This window comes from Euleptes europaea, chromosome 6 (assembly GCF_029931775.1).
Source record: "Euleptes europaea isolate rEulEur1 chromosome 6, rEulEur1.hap1, whole genome shotgun sequence".
NCBI lineage: Eukaryota > Metazoa > Chordata > Lepidosauria > Squamata > Sphaerodactylidae > Euleptes > Euleptes europaea.
The window spans coordinates 14,041,158-14,064,658 of record NC_079317.1 but is presented as its reverse complement, the minus strand read 5'-3'; the positions used below and the strand labels follow the sequence as shown (position 1 = coordinate 14,064,658).

At 45.5% G+C, this 23,501-nt stretch overlaps 1 protein-coding gene across 1 annotated transcript; it reads right to left on the bottom strand.

Annotated features, from left to right (window-relative positions):
• Positions 1-661: 661 nt before the first annotated feature.
• PLD4 (phospholipase D family member 4) lies at positions 662-23,369 on the bottom strand. Its single transcript, XM_056851238.1, has 12 exons — positions 23,308-23,369; positions 22,996-23,029; positions 14,657-14,746; positions 12,575-12,768; positions 10,617-10,800; positions 10,110-10,230; positions 7,564-7,691; positions 6,053-6,253; positions 4,659-4,798; positions 3,063-3,228; positions 1,965-2,061; positions 662-864 (listed from the first exon to the last, which is right to left on the bottom strand). The coding sequence occupies exons 1-12, from the start codon at positions 23,367-23,369 to the stop codon at positions 662-664; spliced, it is 1,620 nt and encodes a 539-aa protein (XP_056707216.1).
• Between the last annotated feature and the right edge of the window lie 132 nt (positions 23,370-23,501).

Genomic DNA, 23,501 nt, shown 5'->3' with positions numbered 1-23,501 from the left:
TGGGCCTTGGTCTGATCCAACATGGTTTTTCTTATGTTCTTAATAAAAGAAGACTTTCGCTCACACTTGCTGAGGGTGTATCCTTTTAGGTGTGTTTGCCGGAAATTACTGTTAAAAGTGATTGTACATGTAAAGGTTAAGGTGCAAGTACCGGCTCATTACTGACCCATGGGGTGACCTCACATCACGACATTTACTAGGCAGACTATGTTTATAGGCTGGTTTGCCTTCCCCAGTCATCTACACTTTACCCCCAGCAAGCTGGGTTCTCATTTTACCAACCTCGGAAGGATGGAAGACTGAGTCGACTTCGAACCGGCTACCTGAAATCGACTTCTGTTGGGATCGAACTCAGTCACAAGCAGAGCTTTTGACTGCAGTACTGCAGCTTTACCACTCTGCGCCATGGGGCTCCTTATTGTACATGTCATTCACTGTAATTTGTGAACAGGGCTAATATTGAAAAGTAAACGTGGGAAAAAAACCACCACGGGGGAACCAATTGTGTCTATGATCAAGGTCTGAGAAACCACAGACTAAAGTATTCCTCATTAGCCAAACGCATAACGAAGAGCCTAAATTTCCCACACAGAAAGCATAATTAAATTCCCATCAGCGACAACAACAAAAAAGAATGTAGCTTTTAAAAAAATGATTAAATTCATTCTTTCCAAGCACAATCCTTCTGCTCAGGGAGGTCATTCATATTTACTGAATATCGGGAGTCCCAGTCCCGTTCAAAAAGAGACCGCAATCGTTCCTGGATTATCGGGATCTTCTTTTGAGGATCAGTTGGGGACTGCATAGCAATCAGCCCCACACCAGCCGTGTTGCTGAAGTATTCTTCTGACCAGTTAGAAGTCCCTGGAGGTGAGACAAAATGGGAAAGGGAAGATGGAGTATTGTGTGCAGTTCTGGAGGCCTCGCTTCAAAAAGGATGTGGACAGAATGGAGCGGGTGCAGAGGAGAGCGACAAGGATGATCAGGGGCCTGGAGACCAAGCCCTATCTTGAGAGGCTGAGGGAGTTGGGAATGTTCAGTCTGGAGAAGAGGAGGTTGAGGGGGGACATGATCGCTCTCTTTAAGTACTTGAAGGGCTGTCACTTAGAGGAGGGCAGGGAGCTGTTCCTGTTGGCAGCAGAGGATAGGACACGCAATAATGGGTTTAAATTGCAGGTGCAAAGGTATCGGCTGGATATTGGGGGGGGGAATTTACAGAAAGCGTTCAGCAGTGGAATCGGCTACCTAGGGAGGTGGTGAGCTCCCCCTTACTCGCAGTCTTTAAGCAAAGGTTGGACAAGCACTTGTCAGGGAAGCTCTAGGCTGATCCTGCATTAAGCAGGGGGTTGGACTAGATGGCCTGTATGGCCCCTTCCAGCTCTATGGTTCTATGGAACTATAATTTTCATTTATTTACCCCCCCCCCAAAAAATTACAAAAAATCCCAGCAAGACTTGAGCTTTCCCATTCTGATGTTATCATTTTAAACAAGCATTTAGCAATAGCGAAGAAGAAGCAAAATGTGGGTACGTGAAGGGAAAAATTGGCAAGAAAAACCTGAGGGAATCTTTTCAGGAGAAGAGGCCCACTGCAACGGTGAGAGGTGAAAGCAAGCTACACTAGTCATCCCCCCCCCCAAAAAAAAATTAGGAAAGGAAAAATGGGAGGGGCACACATCACTGCTTACAACCCAGAAGCCACAAGAGCCAAATACTGACTCATCCCTCCCTGCCCCCCCCCTCATGATCTGCCTAAAATCATAGAATCAGTGTCTCTTTTCTCCAGGAGAACTGATTTCTCCAGTCTGGAGATCAGTCGAAATTCCAGGAGATCTCCAGGTCCCACCTGGCGGTTGCCAGCCCCAGCGGGCTGCAGTGAGAGATTTAAACGGAGGAGAATTACAGCGCGCACTGAGAAATGCTTTAGGAGCATCCGTAGGCCTCTTTCCCATCCGGAACGCTTACCGATATAGGCTGCCTTGTCGGTAACCATATATTTGCTGTGACTGAGTCTTGCAAAGGGGATGCTTGTGTGGTTCACCACTGGAACAATGAAGATTTTCTGAAGGGAAGTAAATACAAAAGACGGCTACGGTGAGCAGGAATGAAACCCGGGTGACTCTTTGGACTGCTGTCTCTTGCCTGCATTTCGAAGTAATACAACAGAATAGCTTCTGGCTCAAATTCAAGAGACTAACAACAGTCTAAAATGGCCTGGACTTTTCAGTACAAAGAAAATGTACACCTAACCCTACTACTACTACTACAGGAGAGCCAGTATGGTGTAGTGGTTAAAGTGTCAGACCAGGGAGACCCGGTTTCAAATCCCCACTCGTGCCCCAGAAGCTTGCTGGGTGACCTTGGGCCAGTCACCCACTGTCAGTCTCTTGCATTGGTGGTTGGGTTGCCAACTCCACATTAGGAAATTCCTGGAGGTATGGGGGTGGCGCCTGGGGAGGGCAGGGTTTGGGGAGGAGAAGGATCTCAGCGATGTATAAGAAGAGTTGGTTTTTATATGCCAACTTTCTCAACTGCTTAAGGAAGAATCAAACTGGCTTACAATCACCTTCCCTTCCCCACAACAGACACCCTGTGAGGTAGGTGGGGCTGAGACATCTCTAAGAGAGCTGTGACTAGCCCAAAGTCACCCAGCTGGCTTCATGTGGAGGACTGGGGAAACCAATCCAATTCACCAGATTAGCCTCCACCGTTCATGTGGAGGAGTGGGGAATCAAACCCGGTTCTCCAGATCAGAGTCCACCTCTCCAAATCACCTCTCGTAACCACTCTTAACCATTACACCACCCTGGCCACACAGTCCACCCTCCAAAGCCACTATTTTCTCCAGGGGGAATGATCTCAATCATCTGGAGATCAGTTGTCATCCAGAGAAATCTCCAGCCCCCCACCTGGCAGGTGGAGGTCACCTTACAACAGGGAGGTCACCTTGCAACAGAAGGTGCCACCATTAGCAGTACAAATCTCTGGGGGATCCAACCCTGAACTAGAACCCCTAGAATACCCAAAGAAGGACCACAGTCCCCAAAACATTCTTTATCTTACAACTTCTATTGTGATGTTGGCATGTGGATCGTTGAGCGAACGAAGTGACTCCAAATAATGAAACATGGAAGGATCAGAACCCATCCAGCAACTGACCAAAAGCCGGATGTGTACATTACGGCCAATGGCCACTCTTCGCAGAGCGTTGTCGATGGCTGGCCAGTACCTGGAAAAGTAACATAGAAACATAGAGTTGGAAGGGACCTTCAGGGTAATCTAGTCCAACCACCTGCACAACGCAGGAAATTCACAACAACCTCCCCCCACACCCCCAGTGACCCCTACTCCATGCCCAGAAGATGCCCCCCCCCACACACAAAAAACACCTCCAGGATCCCTAGCCAATCTGGCCTGGAGGAAAATGGCTTCCTGACCCCAAAGCAGTGATCAGTATTACCCTGGGCATGTAAGAAAGGGACATGATAGCCGAGCACTGACTCATCCCTTCCTGCCCTCCCTCTCATGATAGGCCGAAGTTCTCAGAATCAGCACTGCTGTCAGATGGCCAACTAGCCTCTGCTTAAAAACCATTAAAGAAGGAGATCCCAGCACCTCCCGAGGAAGCCTATTCCACTGAGGAACATGAATGACATAATTGTCCCATTGTGTGTGTGTGTCAAGTGCCATGAAGTAGCTTCCAACCCTATGAATCAAGGTCCTCCAAAATGTCCTATCTTTGACAGCCTTGCTCAGATCCTGCAAATTGAGGACTGTGGCTTCCTTGATTGAGCCAATCCATCTCTTGTTGGGTCTTCCTCTTTTCCTGCTGCCCTCAACCTTTCCTACATGACTGTCTTTTCCAGTGACTCTTGTCTTCTCATGACGTGACCAAAAGTTTAGTCATTTTAGCTTCTAGGGTCAGTTCAGACCTGATTTTATCTAGAACCCACTGATCTGTTTTTGTTTTTTTTGGCAGTCCACAGTATCCATAACTCTCTCTTCCAACACCACATTTCAAAGGAATCTACTTTCTTCCTGTCAGCTTTCTCCAATGTCCAGCTTTCACACCCATACATAGTAATATGGAATACGATGGCATGAATTAACTTAATCTTGGTGGGCAGTGACACATTGTCAAATTAATTATTAATAATTATTTATTTTGATTCTTAATAAATTAATAATGGATGGGCTAATTAATGAAACAATTAATCATGAAAGAATGACAATGAAATGCAATTAATAAAAGTCTCACATTGAATTTGTAAATACAGTAATAATGAACGGGATAATTAATGAAACAATTAATAACAAAGTAATAATGAAAATGAAATGCAATTAATAAAGGTCTCACATTGAATTTCCAAAGTAGGTGAACAACAGTAAAATAACTGCAATCATATCACCATCAAGATCTAAAACAACAAATATACACTTAGGTAACAGAAGACCACCTCAGCAGTTTGCACTAATAAGCAGAAATTGCAGCACAGCCTTCTAAAAAAACAGCATAAAAAGGTAGAAATAACAACCAGCAAAAGGTATTAGCTGCATAATCCTAAAAGAAGAGGAACTGAATTTGGTTTTTATATGCCAACTTTCCCTTTTTTTAAAGGAGTCTCAAACCAGTGTAAAGTTCAGGCTTCACCTGTGTACCTTGGTGGATGTCTGAAGCGGCTTGTAGGAAAATATTCCATAACAGAAACATACACAAATTCTTCTGCACTATTGATCACATCAAGTATACCGTGGAGATCATCGGTGCGACCCGCCGGGCAAAATGAGAAAGGAGAAGCCTAAGGCAGAAGAGAAGTTTAATGGCAACAACATCTTATCTCCCCATAAATCTTTAAAATTATGATGATTTTTAGCTCATGTTCCTTTTCTCTATCAGTGCTATGAACACATGAAGCTGCCTTATACTGAATCGGACCCTTGTTCCATCAAAGTCAGTACAGTCTACTCAGACTGGCAGCAGCTCTCCAGGGTCTCAGGCAGAGAGGTCTTTCACATCAGCTACCTCCTGGTCTTTTTAACTGGAGATGCTGGGGATCGAACCTGGGACCGTCTGCATGCAAAGCAGAGGCTCTTCCACTGAGCCGCAGCCCCTCTCCAAATCAGATATGAAATCTGATGAATGAAATATGAAATATGATGCCTTTTCTTCTGTTATCCAAAACAGCAGCCCGAGGAATAAAGGTCGCATCGGAATTGTGGGGAAAGAACACAGATTTGGAAAGTATCAAAAGATCCATTAGATCAAGCCTTTGCTGCTTGATAAAACCATCGGTGTGACAGCTGTAACTTCTGTTCCCTGTCCCAATCAGCCTATGAAGTCCAATGTGACAGCCAGTGTGGTTAGAGCAAGGTTCCCCAACATGGTGCCTGTTTTTTCCCCTTCACTTTCCTTCTTTTTTGTATGCTATGTTCTTTTGTATATCTTGATATATTCTGTAATATTTTGTATACTTCAAAAAACTATTTTTAAAAAAACAAGAAAAAAATGTCTGCTATTTTGAAGTTTCTCATTACAGAGGAACACAAGGATCCCGCCCTCCTGGCAAACCAGGAGATGTCAAACATTTTGTCATTTCCCGCAAATGGTTTCACGGGGCTTCACACCCTCTAGGGCTGCAATTCTATACCCATTGGTGGTAAATCCCATTGAATTCTGTCAGATTAATCTCTAAATCAGGGGTGGGGAACGTCAGGCCCGGGGGCCATATAAGGCCCGCGAAATCATTTGGTCTGGCCCTTCATGGGTCCTGGCAGATCTCTAGCTCAGAAGGATGCTGCCCTGCCTGAATCTCTTGGGCCCAGCTGGGGACAGCAGAGCTCAAACGCGAGTCACTCTATGTGGCAGATACTCGGAGCCGTCTCTGGTCCTGCCTCTTGGCTAAATGTTTGACCAAATATAGCAGGCTAATTTTTAAGCTGATAATTTTGTATGGCCCCCGAATGATATTATAAATATCCAAATGGCCCTTGGCAGAAAAAAGGTTCCCCACCCCTGCTCTAAGTAAACATGATTGGGCTGTAGGTCAACTTACAGAGAAATAAGCTTTCGTGGTGGTTCCGTTGAACTGTACCTCCAATGGACTTTCCCTATTAATGTCGGTGGAATAATTCCTTGGCCATGGAGACGGGACAGTGGCTCTGGATCCTCCAAGATCCCAATATGTTTTGAAGGTTTTCCAGAGATCGTTGGCCAGGCAGCTGCAATGGCTGATCACAATGCCAACTTCTTTCACCTGCAGGAATTGAGAAGCTGGAGAGGGATATTCCAAGCCAAACATCTGTCGACGTTTACACCCTCTAGCCCTTCTCCATCTGGTTCTAGTTACCAATCTGTTCCTCTTTGAGATTACTGCTGCAGATTACGACAGAGCATGCAACAAAACCCGTATAACAGGGGTGTCGAACACATTTGTTACGAGAGCCGGATATGACATAAACGTCACTTAGTTGGGCCGAGCCATGCCTCACCAGTCCAGATCGGGAGGTGGGCTGCCATGGCTGGCGAGCCTGCAACAAGCTTGCCAGCCCAGATCGGGACTGGGGGTGGGGTAGATTTCAGCTAGCTTGTGGTTGGGATAAGAGCTCTCAAGGGCCCGGATCCAGCCTGCGGGCCATATGTTTGATACCCTTGCCATATAGGGCAAGCACTGTTTCAAGAATGCCACCAACTTCAGCAGCATATCTTTTTGATTATATTTTAATGATTTTAGTGTAATCCAATTTGACTCCATGATGAGAAACTGGTGGTGTTATTTTTTTAAAGACATAAATAAATGAATGAGGAGCCCCATGGCACAGAGTGGTAAGCTGCAATTCTACAGTCAAAGCTCTGCTCCCAACCTGAGTTTGATCTCGAAGGAAGTCGGTTTCAAGTAGTTGGCTCAAGATTGACTCAGCCTTCCATCTTTCCGAGGCTGGTAAAACGAGGACCCAGCTTGCCGGGGGTAAAGTGTAGACGACTGGGGAATGCACTGGCAAACCACCCCGTAACCATAATCTGCCTAGTAAACATTGTGATGTGACGTCACCCCTATGGGTGCTTGCACAGGGAACTGCCTTTACCTTTTAAGTAAACGAATGACTGCCCTGACCTGGATAGCCCAGGCTAGCCTGATCTCATGAGATATCAGAAGCCAAGCAGGGTCAGCCCTGGTTAGTGCTTGGATGGGAGACCACCAAGGAATACCAGGGTTGCTATGCAGATGGAAGGCAATGGCAAATCAACTCCAGGCTTGGAATTCCTGGTGATTTGGGGGTTGAAGCCTTGGGAGGGTGGGCTTTAGGAGAGGAGAGACCTCAGCGGGGTATAACACCGTAGACTCCACCCTCCAAAGCAGCCATTTTCTCCAGGGAAACTGATCTCTGGAGTCCGGAGATCAGTTGTAAGTAATTCTGGGAGATCTCCAGGCCCCACCTGGAGGTTGGCAAGTCTACTAAACAGGGGGATGTTCCTAGGACTTTTTAATACAAAGTTTGTAGGGGCGGTAATGTCTTTTTCATATCCATCTCTTTTTCCACCACTTTATAGCATCAGATCTCTCACCTGAGTTATAGCTCTCCAGTCCATATTTGCACTGCCAAGAAAGACATGCTTCTTGTCTATAATCCAGAATTTGGAGTGCAGGACACCCTTGGTTAGACGTCTAAAATCAATCCTTTTAACGTGAGCCCCTGTTGGGGGGAAAACGATGGGGGAAGGTCATGAAACAACCACTTTGTGCCCAATTTAAGTAGTAATAGGTTATGAACGAGTCATCTGCTGTGTCTATTCCATCCACATTTCTCTGATTACCTATATGCAGGTGTTCTTTTCCTCTGGCCTTCTGTTCCTCTCCTTAGAATTATTTCTATTTTTAGCATCTGGCACAAAAATACAAATTTGAATACGCATGTCTGAAGATGCACATGACTCAGATGTACATGAGAGCCAGCGTGGTGTAGTGGTTAAGAGCGGTGGTTTGGAGCGGCGGACTCTGATCTGGAGAACCGGGTTTGATTCCCCATTCCTCCACATGAGCGGCGGAGGCTAATCAGGTGAACTGGATTTGTTTCCCCACTCCTACACATGAAGCCAGCTGGGTGACCTTGGGCCAGTCACACTCTCTCAGCCCCACCTACCTCACAGGGTTTCTGTTGTGGGGAGGGGAGGGGAAAGTGATTGTAAGCTGGTTTGATTCTTCCTTAAGTATATGCCAATAAAGGTCTATTGATTGATTGATTGATTGATTGATTGATTCTTTCTTAAGTGGTAGAGAAAGTCGGCATATAAAAACCAACTCTTCTTCTTCTTAGCTATTTGTTGCAGCATTTCGTATGTGTTTGGCTGGTGAATTCACATGGCATTCCTACACTTCCCCCCCCCCCCAAGGCTGTGTGTGGAAGGGCATGGTGGGGGGGGGCACAAAAACACTAACCTTTGAAATCAATGGTAGCTGTACAACCCACAGGCATTTTGTCCATTGGGGCATCACATCAAATATAAAATCATCATTGTGTTGCATTATACAATGCATACAACGTACAACGTATTCAACAATTACTGTGTAAACTTCCTCTCCACTCTGCCAAGTCCTGCCACAAAGGCTCCTTTCAAGTTCCAGTCCTATTCAGCTGAATCTTAGGGACTCCCAACTAGGGTTGTCAACCTCCAGGTGGGAATTGGCAATCGCCTGGAATTGCAACTGATCTGCAGACTCAGAGGAGCATGCCTATATTAGGTAGGGTTGCCAGGTGCCCGCTGGTGGCGGGCAAACCCCCGGTAATGTGCCCCTCTGCCCGCAGACCACCTGAGGGCTGGCAGGCAATCGTGCAAACGTGCGCCAATGCAGCACTTCCGGTTTACAACCAGAAGTGCCGCCTCGTGAGGAGCCTTAAACCACTCAAACTCTTAGTTTGAGTGGTAAAGGGTCGCTGCACACACACAATCTAAAGAGAAACCTCTCGCCAAAGGTGAGTGGGGACCTGGCAACCCTAATATTAGGTGTTGTGAAACACAGGTCCCTCTTTGCCACCGGCGGGAGGTTTTTGGGGCACAGCCTGAGGAGGGGGGTTTGGGGAGGGGAGGGACTTCAATGCCATAGATTCCAATTGCCAAAGTAGCCATTTTCTCCAGGTGAACTGATCTCTATCAGCTGGAGATCAGTTGTAATAGCTACCACTACATAGGCACACTTCAACCACCAGACTACTATGTAGCATTAAGAAAACAACAAGGCTGAAGAAGCCATCATTGGTGAAAGCGTCTATTACCTGGAAGACGTTTCCATTCTACTATAAGTGCCAGCTTAGTCTCCTTTTGAAACACCTGCAGCACATAGCCAGTGGATATAAAAGTCTGATTTCCCACTTGGACTCTTGGAAAATCTGTAGGAATTCTTTCTGCTTTCAGGACCAGCTCTTACAAAGACTGAAATTATACTGGAAAGTTTCTCAAAGAGAAACATTAGACATAGATTTGTTGTATATATCGTTCTTTGACTTGTCTTTTGATATTTTTGTATAATGTTCTCTTATTTGACTGTCGCTCACCTATAGATATTGCTTGCACCACGTTTTGTATTGACTATCTCCTTTTGAATATATGTATAGAACTGAGTCTTGTGTGGATTGTTTTTGAGTAGATGGGAGGTTGGCAGCCCTACAGGCAGGATAATGCTGCTGCAGTTGTCTTGGTTGTGGGCTTCCTAGAGGCATCCAGTTGGCCACGGTGAGAAGGAGGAGGAGGAGAAGAAGAACCTCTTCTTCTTCTTCTTCACTGTGTGAACAGACTGCTCGACTTGATGGGCCTCGGTCTGGTTCAGCATGGCTTTTCGTATGTTCTTATGACTACATAAATTAACTCCCCTGGAGAAAGCGGGAGCTTCACAGGGTGGACTCTATGGTTTACGACAGATTCTAAGTGAAAGCCCTCCCCAGATCCATCCCCCTGCAGGGACTACCCCCAAATCTCGAGGATGGAGTTGGAGAACACTACCCAAGACTCCATGAGTCTGGGCTCCTGGCAACTGAGGCCGTACCACTAACATGATTATAGAAGCAAGGAAGAACTCAGTGTTGCAATGCCTATTTTAAAACAGAAGACGGAATTACCTTTCGCTTCCAGAAACTCGAGATCAGTTGAGTTGCGGGCTTGAGAGGGCACGTGCGTTGCAATAAACACAGAGACGTTCTTCAGAAGCAAACTTCCAAATTTAGCAAGAACTTCTTCACCCTACAGAACTCAAATAATGTGTTTCTGTTGCACAAAGGTAGCGGTCGCTTGCCACATTTTGAATGGGACCACTCCACCCATCTGCTAAACTGGTCTTGGGTTGATAACTTCCAGATGGGGCCTGGAGATCTCCTGTGTGACAACTGATTTCCAGATGACCAAGATCAGTTCCCCTGGATAAAATGGCTGTTTTGGAGGATGTACTCCATGGCATTGTAACCCTGCTGAGGTCCCTCGCCACCCCACCCCAAACCCCACCATTCCCAAGCTCCGCCTCCAAATCTCCAGGAATTTCCCAATTTGGAGTTGGCAAACCTATGCTATTCTGACTCATATCCCCAGACTAGGAGAAACTAGAGTTGCAAAATTTAAAAATCTTATCTCACCTGTTTAGATGATGAGTCACTGACACCTAGATCTTCCCCGGTCAAAGACCAATAAAAAGAAGCCACATGAATGCTTTCCTGGGTCATATTCAAGAGTTCCATCCATGCCTGGTATAAGGGTTTTGCCATGCTGCTGTTTGGCTCGTAGGGCATATCACAAGGAAGGCTTTCCACAAGCTGAAAACTGGAAGAGATGTTCTGTAACCACGATGCGATCGCTCAGTTAGGGTTGCCAGGTCCCTCTTCGCCACTGGTGGGAAGTTTTGGGGGTGGAGCCTGTGTGGTATAGTGGCTAGTATGTTTGTAATAGGAGATCCAGGTTCAAGGCTGCCAAGGAAGGTCACTGGGTAGGGGTGCCAGCTCTGGGTTGGGAATTACATGGAGATTTTGGGGGCAGAGCCTAAGGAGGGCAGGGTTTGGGGAGGGGAGGGACTTCAATGCCATAGAATCCAATTGCCAAAGCAGCCATTTTCTCCAGGTGAACTGATCTCTATCAGCTGGAGATCAGTTGTAATAGCAGGAGATCTCCAGCTACAACCTGGAGGTTGGCTTTAAGAGGGGAGTAGACTTGTTCATGGAGGAGAGGGGTATTCATGGCTACTAGTCAAAATGGATACTAGTCATTATTCATCCCTATTCTCTCAGAGGAGCATGCCTATTATATTAGGAGCTGTGGAACACAGGCTGGAGAATGTTGCTGCAGTCATCTTGTTTGTGGGCTTCCTAGAGGCATCTAGTTAGCCACTGTGTGAACAGACTGCTGGACATGATGGGCCTTGGTCTGATCCAGCAGGGCTTTTCTTATGTTCTTATGTCATAGAGTCCACCTTCCAAAGCTGCCATTTCCTCCAGGGGAACTGATCTCCATGGTATGGAGATGAAAACCCTAGGCCTCACATGGAGGCTGGTAACCCTACAGAGAGCCTTAAGCCCTCTCTCCCTGCATGCCAGAGTTCTGATACAAACTGGACCACCATGGGAGAAATGTAACATCACATCAAAAGTCCTTGTGCAGTTTGCAACTGGTGAATCTATCTACAAATACCACATTTTAAAATATTTGTTTGTTTTTGTGGCTAGCAGCCTTTTGTTGGTAGCTTTTGTGCAGCCATGGCCCATATCTGTTTAACCAAAATGGATAGAGTTCCACATGATTAAACTCCCATATTTGGCACCAGTGGGCCATTATGATTCATTCTGATGGAAGCCAGAAAGGAACATTACCAGCTACATTCTCTGCAGATGTGTCCAAACATCGATCTTTCTCTTGTTGCAGTGCCGATTCCCTCTCGGCTCAAGCTCCCCCAAGTGGTCACACGGGTGATTTGTTCACATTCCAAAAACAGCAGTTTTTCTAATGGTTTTATATCCGTGCCGTTGGAGGCATTCAGCCTCCACGGCCAGAAACCTGCTGTTAGCACATGCTCACAATTTAATAAATTGCCAGAATTACAGGGTGGGGTTTGGGGAGGGGGTCAGAACCAGCATGGTATAGTGGTTAAGAGCAGTGGTTTGGAGCAGTGGACTTTAATCTGGAGAACTAGGTTTGATTCCCCGCTCCTCCACATGGGCAGCGGATGTTAATCTGGTGAACCAGGTTGGTTTCCCCACTCCTACGCATGAAGCCAGTTCGGTGACCTTGGGCTAGTCACAGATCTCTCAGCCCCACCTACCTCACAGGGTATCTGTTGTGGGGAGGGGAAGGGAAGGTGAATGTAAGCCGGTTTGTTTCTCCCTTAAGTGGGAGAGAAAGTCGGCATATAAAAACCAACCCTTCTTCTTCTTCCTCAGTGGGGTATAGTGTCCTAGAGTCCACCCTCCAAAGCAGCCATTTTCTCCAGGGGAACTGATCTCTACAGTCCGGTGATCGGCTGTAATTCTGCGAGATCTCCAGGCCCCACCTGGAGGTTGGCAACCCTAGTTGAGAAGTTCCTAACTTGTGTTGTTTCATTGCTTACTTGCAGGAATCGTTACATCTGATGATGCTTTCCATCTCTGTAATTCTGTCCCTTACAATTTCTTGGTCTTCGTTAACTGGAAGGCAGCCGCTAATGATAGCATCTTCGTCCTCTGAAAGGATCATTGTGTCGAGTTTTGTGAGATGAGTCATTATCACAACAAGGAGCCCAGCAACTGAAATCAGCACAAGTACCTAGAAGAAGAACAGAATTCACATTAGTTGCTGTCAGGACTGAAGGGTTTCCCTCAGTCAGTAAGTACAAACCATGAGTATTGGCAAGACGACACAGCGCACGACAACCGTTGCCATCACCAACCGTTACCACCAGTAGGCACCACAAGGACAAATACAGCATGTTTCCTCCGAATTTCACAAATCTACATAACCTTTAAAATAACTGTGTAAGGTAGGCCATTCATTATTACCGCCATGTTCTAGAGGGAAGAAGAAGAGTTGGTTTTTATATGCTTTCTCTACCATTTAAGGGATAAGCAGACCAGTTTACAATCACCTCCTTCCCTCCCCACAGCAGACACCCTGTGAGGTAGATGGGGCTGAGAGAGCTGTGACTAGCCCAAGGTCACCCAACTGGCTTCATGTGTAGGACTGGGGAAAACTACCTGGTTCTTCAGATTAGAGTCCACTGCTCCAAACCACCATTCTCAACCACTACACCATGCTGGAATAGGGTCTGAGCCGAAAAGAATGACTTGAATAAGACCATGGCAGAGGAGAGGACTGAACCAGTGTCCTTCCATTTTGTAGCATTTATTGACAGCTCTCCCAAGACCCTAAACCAACTTGGGATTTCATTACTGTCAAGTGGAAGACCTTCTATACAGACTTCATTATGGTTAAGTGGCTTTTCTTATGTTCAGATGTTCAGATGTTTAGGATAAACGTTAATCCTCCTTTAATTTGATATCATATAGTTGAATGAATTAGATTTAGGATTCTTGCTCTGTTCCCTCAGTATAAGAATGACAGCGAGTGTATCTGCCACTTCCACGTTTTCCCCAGTAGTGCCGTAATGACTCATGTGATGTCGTGCCTGTTGGAAAATATCTATCGTGGTGATATTTCCAGTATTTAGCAGAGTGCATTAAGCTTAGCTAACAGCAGAAGTTTGCTCATGTGTGCGTGTATGAAAATAAAAGGAGCATCAGTCGTTTGCTCTAATCAAACTAAAGTACACTTATTGTAGAAATACACTTTGGATAGGAAAGGACAAACAAGGGTTCCCCATCCTAATCTACCTTGCTAATTCTCTAGGTATAAAAAGGTATTTGCCTTCCACTCCATCTTGGGGTGGGAAGGCCTGGACGCGCTGCGCGCCCGGCTCTAGGTCTTGCTTGGATGAAGGGCAAAGGGGAAGAGAGAGAGAGGGGAAGTTTCCCTGACAATATATCTTTAAACATCAAAAGGGACAGGAAATGAAGGTGAAGTGCAACTAGAGATGACCTCCAGTGTCCTGTCTATCCATCTGACTCTCTGGTCAGTCCCCCACCCCTCTAAATGTGCAGGCAAGTGACACCGTCCAGAAGGGCACATTTTCCAACAGTGCCCACCCAACCCAAGTCCCTGCCCCTAACCATGCCATGGGTATCCAAGCACAGCCTGGTAACTCTACATGAAAGTGTTGCCAGGTCCCCCCTGACCACTGGCAAGGGATGGGGGGGTGGGTAGGGTTGCCAAATTCAGGTTGGGAAACTCCTGGAGATTTGGGGACGGAGACTGGGGAGGACAGGGACCTCAGTGGCGTACAATGCCCTAGAGTCCACCCTCGAAAACATCCATTTTCTCCAGAGGAACTGGTCTCTGTAGTCTGGAGATTAACTGTAATTTCGGGGAATCCCCAGGTCTCACCTGGAGGCTGGCTTCCCCACTACATGATGGAATTGAAGGTTCTGCTACTGCTGAACTTCCAGGAGAAACTTGGAGTGGCTGATGGCCATCTTTTTACATTTACATTTAAATTTTATATGTATATTTATTACATGTTAATTTAATTTTTATTTGTTTTACTTGTTATTTTATTTTTTCATGTAAGTGTGGGACATTTCACTCCCCTCTCACTTACCACTTTAATGTCCATTTGCTCATTTGGCTGACATTTCAAGTAGATGGGCCTATTTGACAGTCGAAGTTTTGCCAAGGTCTTTGTCTTGACCTATAAAACAGAAATGTACAGCAAAGAAAAGAACAAAATGAATAAACATAGGCCAGTGATCTTTCAAACATTTCTTCCTTTGAGGAATCCTATCTGCCTCAATTAGGGTTGCCAGGTCCCTCTTGGCCACTGGCGGGAGGTTTTTGGGGTGGAGCCTGAGGAGGGCGGGGTTTGGGGAGGGGAGGGACTTCAATGCCATAGAGTCCAATTGCCAAAGCGGCTATTTTTCTCCAAGTGAACTGATCTCTATCGGCTGGAGATCAGTTGTAATAGCAGGAGATCTCCAGCTAGTACCTGGAAGTTGGCAACCCTAGCCTCAATGTGTCTGCCACTGCTGCAAAGGATCATGGGGCATGTTCTTGGGCATGTGCCCCCATTCGTGTGGAGCACTTGTCACAAGGCTAGTCACAAGGCTAGAAATGTGAAAAGACTCCCCTTCTTCCCCCAATGGTGCCTGTTCCTTCCTTCGTACATCCTTCACCTAAAGGAACGTCAAGAGCTTAAGGCAAACTGAACCAATGAAATCTAACCTGCCCTCCTGCACCACTGGTTGATGGTTGGGGGCTGGGGGAGGGGGTTAGGAAAAGGAGATTTCAAGCAGCAGGTGCCTTCTCATGGACCCTGAATTGATCCCAGTGGCTTTGACTACATAAGAACTTAAGAAAAGCCATGCTGGATCAGACCAAGGTCCATCAAGTCCAGCAGTCTGTTCACATAGTGGCCAACCAGGTGCCTCCAGGAAGCCCCCAAACAAGACGACTGCAGCAGCACCATCCTGCCTGTGCTCGACAGCACCTAATATAATAGGCATGCTCCTCTGATCCTGGAGAGAATAGGCATGCATCATGACTAGTATCCATGTTGACTAGTAGCCATGGGTAGCCCTCTCCTCCATGAACATGTCCACTCCCCTCTTAAAGCCTTCCAAGTTGGCAGCCATCACCACATCCTGAGGCAGGGAGTTCCACAATTTAACTATGCGTTGTGTGAAGAAATACTTCATCAGTTCTGAATCTCTCACCCTCCAGCTTCAGCAGATGGCCCCGCGTTCTAGTATTATGAGGGAGAAAAGCTTCTCCCTGTCCACTCCAAACCATGCATAATTGTATAGATCTTTATCATGTTCCCCCCTCCCTTAACTGCTAAACAGCCCTAAAGACTAGCTCCAGAGAAGCCCACACAGTTCTTGAGAGAGCCCAGAGCCTTCACTAGAGGAGTTAAAAGTTAAACGTTGTGTGCCACAATCTGAAACAGCTCACCATCTCAGACGCTCTCTTGCCCGGGTCTCTGCTCTGCCTCCTCCAGGTCAACCCCAACTGGACGCGGCTGCAGTTGCCAACAGTGATGACACTCAGCTTGTGTCGGTGGGGGTTTTCGGGAACTATTCACAGGTGTAAACTCTGATACATGGGGAACTTCCCCTTTAAGACCAGAACGTCACAATTCAGCAGCTAAATATAGACACAGACAAAGCCACAATTTGGGCAGCAGCTATCTGTGGTACACACAAATCTGACAGGGGGATTTTAGTAACACATGTGTGTGTTAAGTGCCGTCAAGTCGCTTCTGACTCGTGGTGACCCTATGAATCAATGTCGTCCAAAACGTACTATCTTTAACAGCCTAGCTCAGGCCTTGCAAACTGAGGGCCGTGGCTTCCTTTATAGAGTCCATCCATCTCTTGTTGGGTCTTCCTCTTTTCCTGCTGCCCTCCACTTTTCCTAGCATGATTGTCTTTTCCAGTGACTCTTATCTTCTCATAATATGACCGAAGTACGACAGCCTCAGTTTAGTCATTTTAGCTTCGGCTGGAGATCAGTTGTAATAGAGGGAGATCTCCAGCTAGTACCTGGAGCTGGCAACCCTAAACAAGCCCCATAAAGCAAAAAAGGCTTTATTGACGAAATTTAAGAAAAGGCATTTAAAACAAGGCACATAGTTCAGTGGCAGTGAAATGCACAAAATTACCAAACTAACTAGCTGACTTACTTGCTGCAAGAAATTAGCTGGGTGTGAACCTGATAAGTTACTTTTATTTGTTTGTTTCTTACTTTCAATGAATTTGTTTTTAAATTGGAGGGACAATGAAAGACTTGTATTACCCTAATGTGGTCCAGTGTGGTGTAGTGATTAAGAGCGGTGGTTTGGAGCTGTGGAGTCTGATCTGGAGAACCGGGTTTGATTCCCCACTCCTTCATATGAGTGGCAGATGCTAATCCAGTGAACCCGTTTGGTTTCCCCACTCCTCCACACAAAGCCAGCCACCAATCATGGCTGTCCTCAGTCACCATATCATGGCACTTCCTTTGCTAGGAGCCGGGCTGGACAGAGATCAGGCAGAGATGGACGGATATTTCAAATCGTATTGGAAACCAAGAGCTAAGCATTACTCTAGTACAGAGATGTCAAACATATGGCCCCGGGGCCGCATCCAGCCCCTTGAGAGCTCTTATGAGGCAGGCGAGCCAGCCAAGGCAGCCAACCGCCCCCACTCGATCTGGGCTGGCGAGGCATGGCCTGTCCTGACCTGACCAAGTGACATTTATGTCGTATCTGCCATATCAATCTAACAATTGAGTTAGATACCCCTGCTCTAGTATTTATCTCTACGCTTGTTTCCGCACTCTGCATCCTACCATAAGAATATAAGAAGAGCCCTGCTGGATCAGACCAAAGGCCCACCAAGTCCAGCATTCTGTTCACACAGTGGCCAACCAGCTACCTCTAGGAAACCCACAAACAGGACGACCACAACAGCATCATCCTGTCTGTGATCACTTGGGGTGGGGGGGTGGGGGGGAGGTAGTTGTGAATTTCCTGCATTGTGCAAGGGGTTGGACTTGATGGCCCTGGTGGTCCCTTCCAACTCCATGATTCTATGATTAGTAGCCATCGATAGCCCAGTTATCCATGAATTTGTCTACTCCCCTTTTCAAGCCTTCCAATATGGCGGCCATGACGACATCCTGTGGCAGCATTAGCGGTGGCCGAGTCAGTAGGTGTGGACACCACCTCCTCCTCAAGGAATTATACACACATACCCATTTTGTAATTAAACCACAGCGTTATAGGAAGCTTTATAGTGTACCACCATCAGTAGCTACCCTAAATCCATGACAAGCTTCACAGCTGATCTCCCTCCAAGAGTAGATTGTCTAAGTGCTTTAACTGTACTCTGAAAAACATGGAAACCACCAATGTGCCCCAGGTTTACAGGATGTACACCTATAGATCCCAGTGCAGATGTTATATCAATGCAAAAAGGTCAAAGGTGGGGAAAGCAAATTCCAATCTTTCCTCTATCAGCGCAGGGATAGATCGCATTTCCCCGGTTCATTTATTTCACAGCATTTACTTCCATCGTAAAGCTGAAATTCTCAGAGAGTCTCCCAAAAATTCTAAAATACCGTCGCATGAGGGGGGGGAAAGGAATGATTTATTATAGCAAATTATATAAAATAACAATTTATTTTGTTTTGTTTAAAGACATCCACAACATCACTTTGGAACAAAAATGTACAGATAATTGCCTATAAACCAAATAAATTATCATTTTTAAAAAAACAAAAATTTCCCAAAGGTGAGAAAGAAGGGGGGGGATAAACATAAAATCCAGCTGTCTATGGTTTGGGGAGTGGGTGCAGGGTGGGGAGAAAGAGGAACTTAAAAATTATACACAACGTTGCAAAAAAAGGTGCGGAAATGAAAAGAGGAAGAAACCTGACGAGCCGTTTAAAACAGTTTTGGATTATACAAAGTTGAATTTCAGCTATACTCTCATACAGCTCAGCTTCGCGTTTGTGCTGCATGCAGATGGAATGGTTGATTCCGTGATGAATGTTTTCGAAGAGCAGAAAATGGTTTCAGCAGCATAAACAACAGCAGATAGTTAGGCACAATTCAGCAAGGAGCACGGCAGAAAGTGAACAAGGTAGATAATGTCCTTTTTACAGCTGCAAAAGTCTAAATCCAGCAGCGTTTGCTAGATTATGTTTAAAAAAATACCCTACCATCAATTTACTAAAATGAAGAGAGAGAAATCAGTAGACTCTTGCACTAGTACAATAGCTTTTTTTAAAAAAATCTGTAAACATTCAGATAAAAGGTTGGTTTAGATTTAAAGATGACTTTGGGGCCATTTCAAACATTACAGAGTGTAGGTGTATCCCTGACAGCCCTATCCTATCAATGTTTACTCAGAAGTCAATCCCACCAACATTAGTAGCACTTACTCCTAAATCGAGTGTGCGTAGGGGTGCGATCATAGTCATTTCACATGTATAAAAATGAAAAACGTGGATGTAATGAACGTATGTACAATGGAAAGAAACTCATTGTGAGTGATGCGGTTGTCCATTTTGAGTGTATCCTCTGTAGTAAACCGGGGCTTGCCTAGAGATAATGTATGAAACGACCCTCAGCGCTTATTCACATAAACCAGTTTTCCTCAGCCTGAAGTCAAAAATTTTCTTATAGTGGACCAACTGAGTTGCTGGTCTTTTGACTGCGTCTCCAGAATATGTTCTTAAGAACTTGAAGGTTTCTCACTCAGTCTGAAGCCCATCCAGACCACGCTGGCTCGCCAAATGGACACTTTGAGGAAAAATGATTTTTGTGAATGGGCCACTTCATTGGATTATATTGTCACCAAAGGCATAAGAACGCCATGTTATCAGAACAGGCAGCTGAGAATTTACATTCATCCCATCATAATGAAACTAGAAGAATACGGTATTTAACCTAAAAGATTCCGTGTGGGACTTTTTCTTTTTCAAGCTTACAGAACCAAGCAGCAGTTCTTAAAACAAAAAAAATCCGGAGGCAGTCAGATTACCCTATTTGCCACTGAACTTCAATGAGATATGGGTCTTACATCCCTCCAACACATACTAGACGAGTATATATTTTTTAAAAAATAAAATGTCAGCAAAACTTGCAATTATACACGCAGATAGGACAAAAAGTGATGAGCCGGTGAAGAAACCCAAAAACAACCAAAGGGGGAAAATAACAACCAGAAACTCAATCCACGGATATAAATGGCATCTAAATATTCCAAAATATCAAGATGAATGTTTAACTAATTGTAGGCGGTGTGAAAACTGGAAACCAACAAGAAGGGCCCAAAGATGGGGGAGCGAATTTCCTCTTTGGCTTAATTACATCTGGCCGAAGGTAGACCAAGCCGTAACGTCAGATATACAGGCCTCCCTTGGAGGACCTAGATACCTGGGCTGGGGGGGGGGGGTGTCACACAATCACTGCAGGCTCATACAAGTGTGCCAATCCAGTCTCTGGGCCCATGGGTGGATGCGGCATTTGTTCACAGTCTATGTAGGCAAAATCATCACATGCTTAGGATGGAATCATAATTTTATCGCCCAGATTTTCTGCAGGTTAACAACTGTTTGGGCCTACGTGTATAAACACTATACAAACCACCCAAGAGTGGCGTAGGTAGATCGCCTCTCCCCATTTTTATCCTCGCAACCGTAGAGCCTTTTTTGAGGTATTATGTTTCACAAGGGGGGGACACACGTGTTACATGCCATTCTCCTAATATGCACAATCGCCATTTTTTTTCTCTGAGAGGGACAACATGCATATTTTCTGCTTCAGTACAAGCAAACCATACCCCGGAGATGTGATATGCACGTACTGAGGCTGAAAATACGGACAGTGGCCCTTTCATACAAAATGGCGATTGCGTGTTATCAAGAGGATCACATGAAGTACTTTCCTTTCATGTGCTTGGTAAAGCGTAACAACTGAAAAGGGTTGTGTGAGGCGCAGAGGATGGCCCAGGATCACCCAGCAAGCTTCATGGCAGAGGGTAAATTTGACCCTCTTAACCACTGTACCACCAGGCTGCCCATGTACAGACACACAAGCAGGTCTGGAAAGCAGGGCAGCTAACCACGCCCCACTCCACCGCTTGCATCCTCTAAGCGTATTTCGTTTTTCTTTCAGAGCATTTCAAAAGATATTTAAAACCTGATACCGACAAATACGGAGTCGCGCTGCATCACTGTTGAGTTACGGCGAAGAATCGGAGGGAGGGGGAAGTACCGTGGTCAAATCACTCCTTTCTGCTTGACCATTTGAAGTCAACTGAATGACTTCTGGAATACGCCTGAAGAACAGAATCGAGGGTTATTGTGAGGCAAACTAAGAATGGGCGATTCAGACAGACCGTTTATCAGGCAATAGTGGGATTTACGGTCACGGTATTGTGATGGAAGTTTAGTTGGCTTTAAAAGGAGATGAGACACATTCACAGGGGACAGGTCCACCTGAAGTTCAGAACCATGTAATGTGACGAATTTCTCCTCAGCCTGCATTTGTAATTGGCTGCATGGCTGTGGTGAAACACAGCTCACCGTTGGCCCAGATGCTACACATAACCTCTCTCAACATGGCTTTCCTCCAGTGGTTAAGTTTACAAAAGGCCACTGAAGGGAACTGAACAGGGGTAACTAAGGGCGAGAACGCACGGTCGCTTTAGCCTCCTTTACTCCCTGTTTCAGCCAGGATTTAGCCAGGATCGAACGCACGTTCGGCAAAACGCATGCGTCCGAGCCTGGCTGAATCCCGGCTGAAACAGGGAATAAAGGAGGCTAAAGTGACCGTGCGTTTTCGCCCTAAGTAAATGGGTCTCTAGCTAGATCAGTCCCTAACAAGTTTCTGGATCCATTGCTGTGTGTTTCAGCAGCAACATTAATGCTGGTTAAGCCTCTACACAGCCAGTACCTAAGAAAAACAAATGTTAAAAGGGAAAACAAACTAAAAGAAGATAACATGGATTATCTATAGGCAGTGATGAAACTTTCGACGGCCCCATGCTTTGTTATTTTGCCAGGGCAATTTTACTTCTACCTTCTAATGCGAGGCCTGTTGTTATTTTTTTTTTAATTCAACGTGGATTAGCATTTTCTCTAATGGCTACATCCTGACTCTTTATCTCCTCTCTGCACACAGTCCCCGCATGTTCCCTATTACATCAATTCCCCTCTTTATACCCTCTATTTACATCAAACAAGAAATCAGGTGTCACCAGATTAGGGTCCCGGATCAATCCCTGGAATCTCCAGTTAAAAAGGAGAGCATGAAAGCCAATTGTTTTGGGGAAGCCGTTTTAGTGACAGTACTAAGTGTAGCATAAACGTCCCGACTGAATTTAGTTCAGCCTTCAGGAATAAATACATTGTTTTTCTTTTTTACAGCAACTATTTGGGAAAATGAGAATTTTACAAGAGGAAGAATTTTACATGGGTCAATTGGCATCGGCAAACAGTATAAACACTTAAAAGGACCATTAAGCCCCACTAACTGCTTAGAATTTGGCAAGCAGAAATGGAAAACCATTTTTAAATGCTGGTGGTTTTAACAGCACATATTTGGTATTACCCAGAATTACAGTGCTCGAAACATAATCATACTAATAATACTGCATTTAAAATTCAGCCAGCCAATTGATTTCTTAGAAGCCCAGCAGGACCCGTGTACTTGGATTCAACAGCCGCAAGATGGCACTCGCATTAGGCTTAAACTACAGCTTTTAGAGCAACGGAATGAGCATAAATACGTTGTCACTGGTTTCGCCTGGGCATCTTGATCCTCACAAGGGCTCCGCTGGCTCCAATTCCCATTTCCGTTTTGGCATGAATACTTGAACTGACTGAGCATCGGAGAGTATAAATTAAATAGCATCAAAATGGTAACAGCACTAGGCTGAAATTATGAACCCTTTAGAAGAAAATATAAACTGTGACACTGGCATATGTCATCCTGGCAATCCGTATTCACGTGAGTGACATAAAGGGATAGCTGGAACGCTGCATGGGGTAATTTCATGATCTCTGACCTACAGTTTAGAATAAAGCTATCACAGAAACTGCCGTGACCATGTTCAGGACTATTCCGGTTCTATGGCCAGCTTGAGAGAGGGGCAAAATAAGACATTTGTTGGAGACCCAAGTTCAGAAAAGGGACGGCCATCCCAAGAGAGGGAGATATTCTTAGTTTGCATGGGGCACCCAAGAAGACAGGGAAGCAAGAGAGAATTCTCGGCTTGCATAATCCATATTTATCAGTTTTGACAGGGCTTATCTGTATCTGGCTTCAGGTGAGCAGAACTCCCACAATCATCTACAAACTTCAGAGTATGGAAAATTGCTGATGGATATTGATAAAACTGAAAGCATGAAACAGCAGGGGGAGGTGTTTGCATCCTATCTCCCCATACTCACGAATGACAGGATCATCTGCAGCACATACGGAGTTCTGATGATTATGGGGAGAGGGGGACCGTGTTTTGACCACATAACCCAGCAGCTACTATGACAGGATAAAAAATTTGGCAACTTTGCTCCGCGAAATCCTGACCTGGTCCTTAAATCGTCTCCCCTAGATCTATACATCTTGAATCTCTTGAGTGAATTACAGTCAGGGGGGCAGCGGAATGAATTACTTGCTCTCAGTCAGCTGCTTTTAAAAAAATTACCCATTCCTGATGGTAGAGTGTAAGATGCGTTATTAGAACTGGAATGGTTTAACGGCACCTTTGTTTCCTCTCGTCCTGAAGGGGCTTTGCATGAAACCATTCCCGGAATAAATCCTCCATGGTGCATCAACCAAATGACAAGGTAAGCAAGCTGAATGTGGCAGAACAACGAATACTCACTCTGGCTACTGTGCCCCTCGGCAAAGTCTGACGCCTTCCTCCAGGCACAAAAGACTTCCGCTGACAAAAACG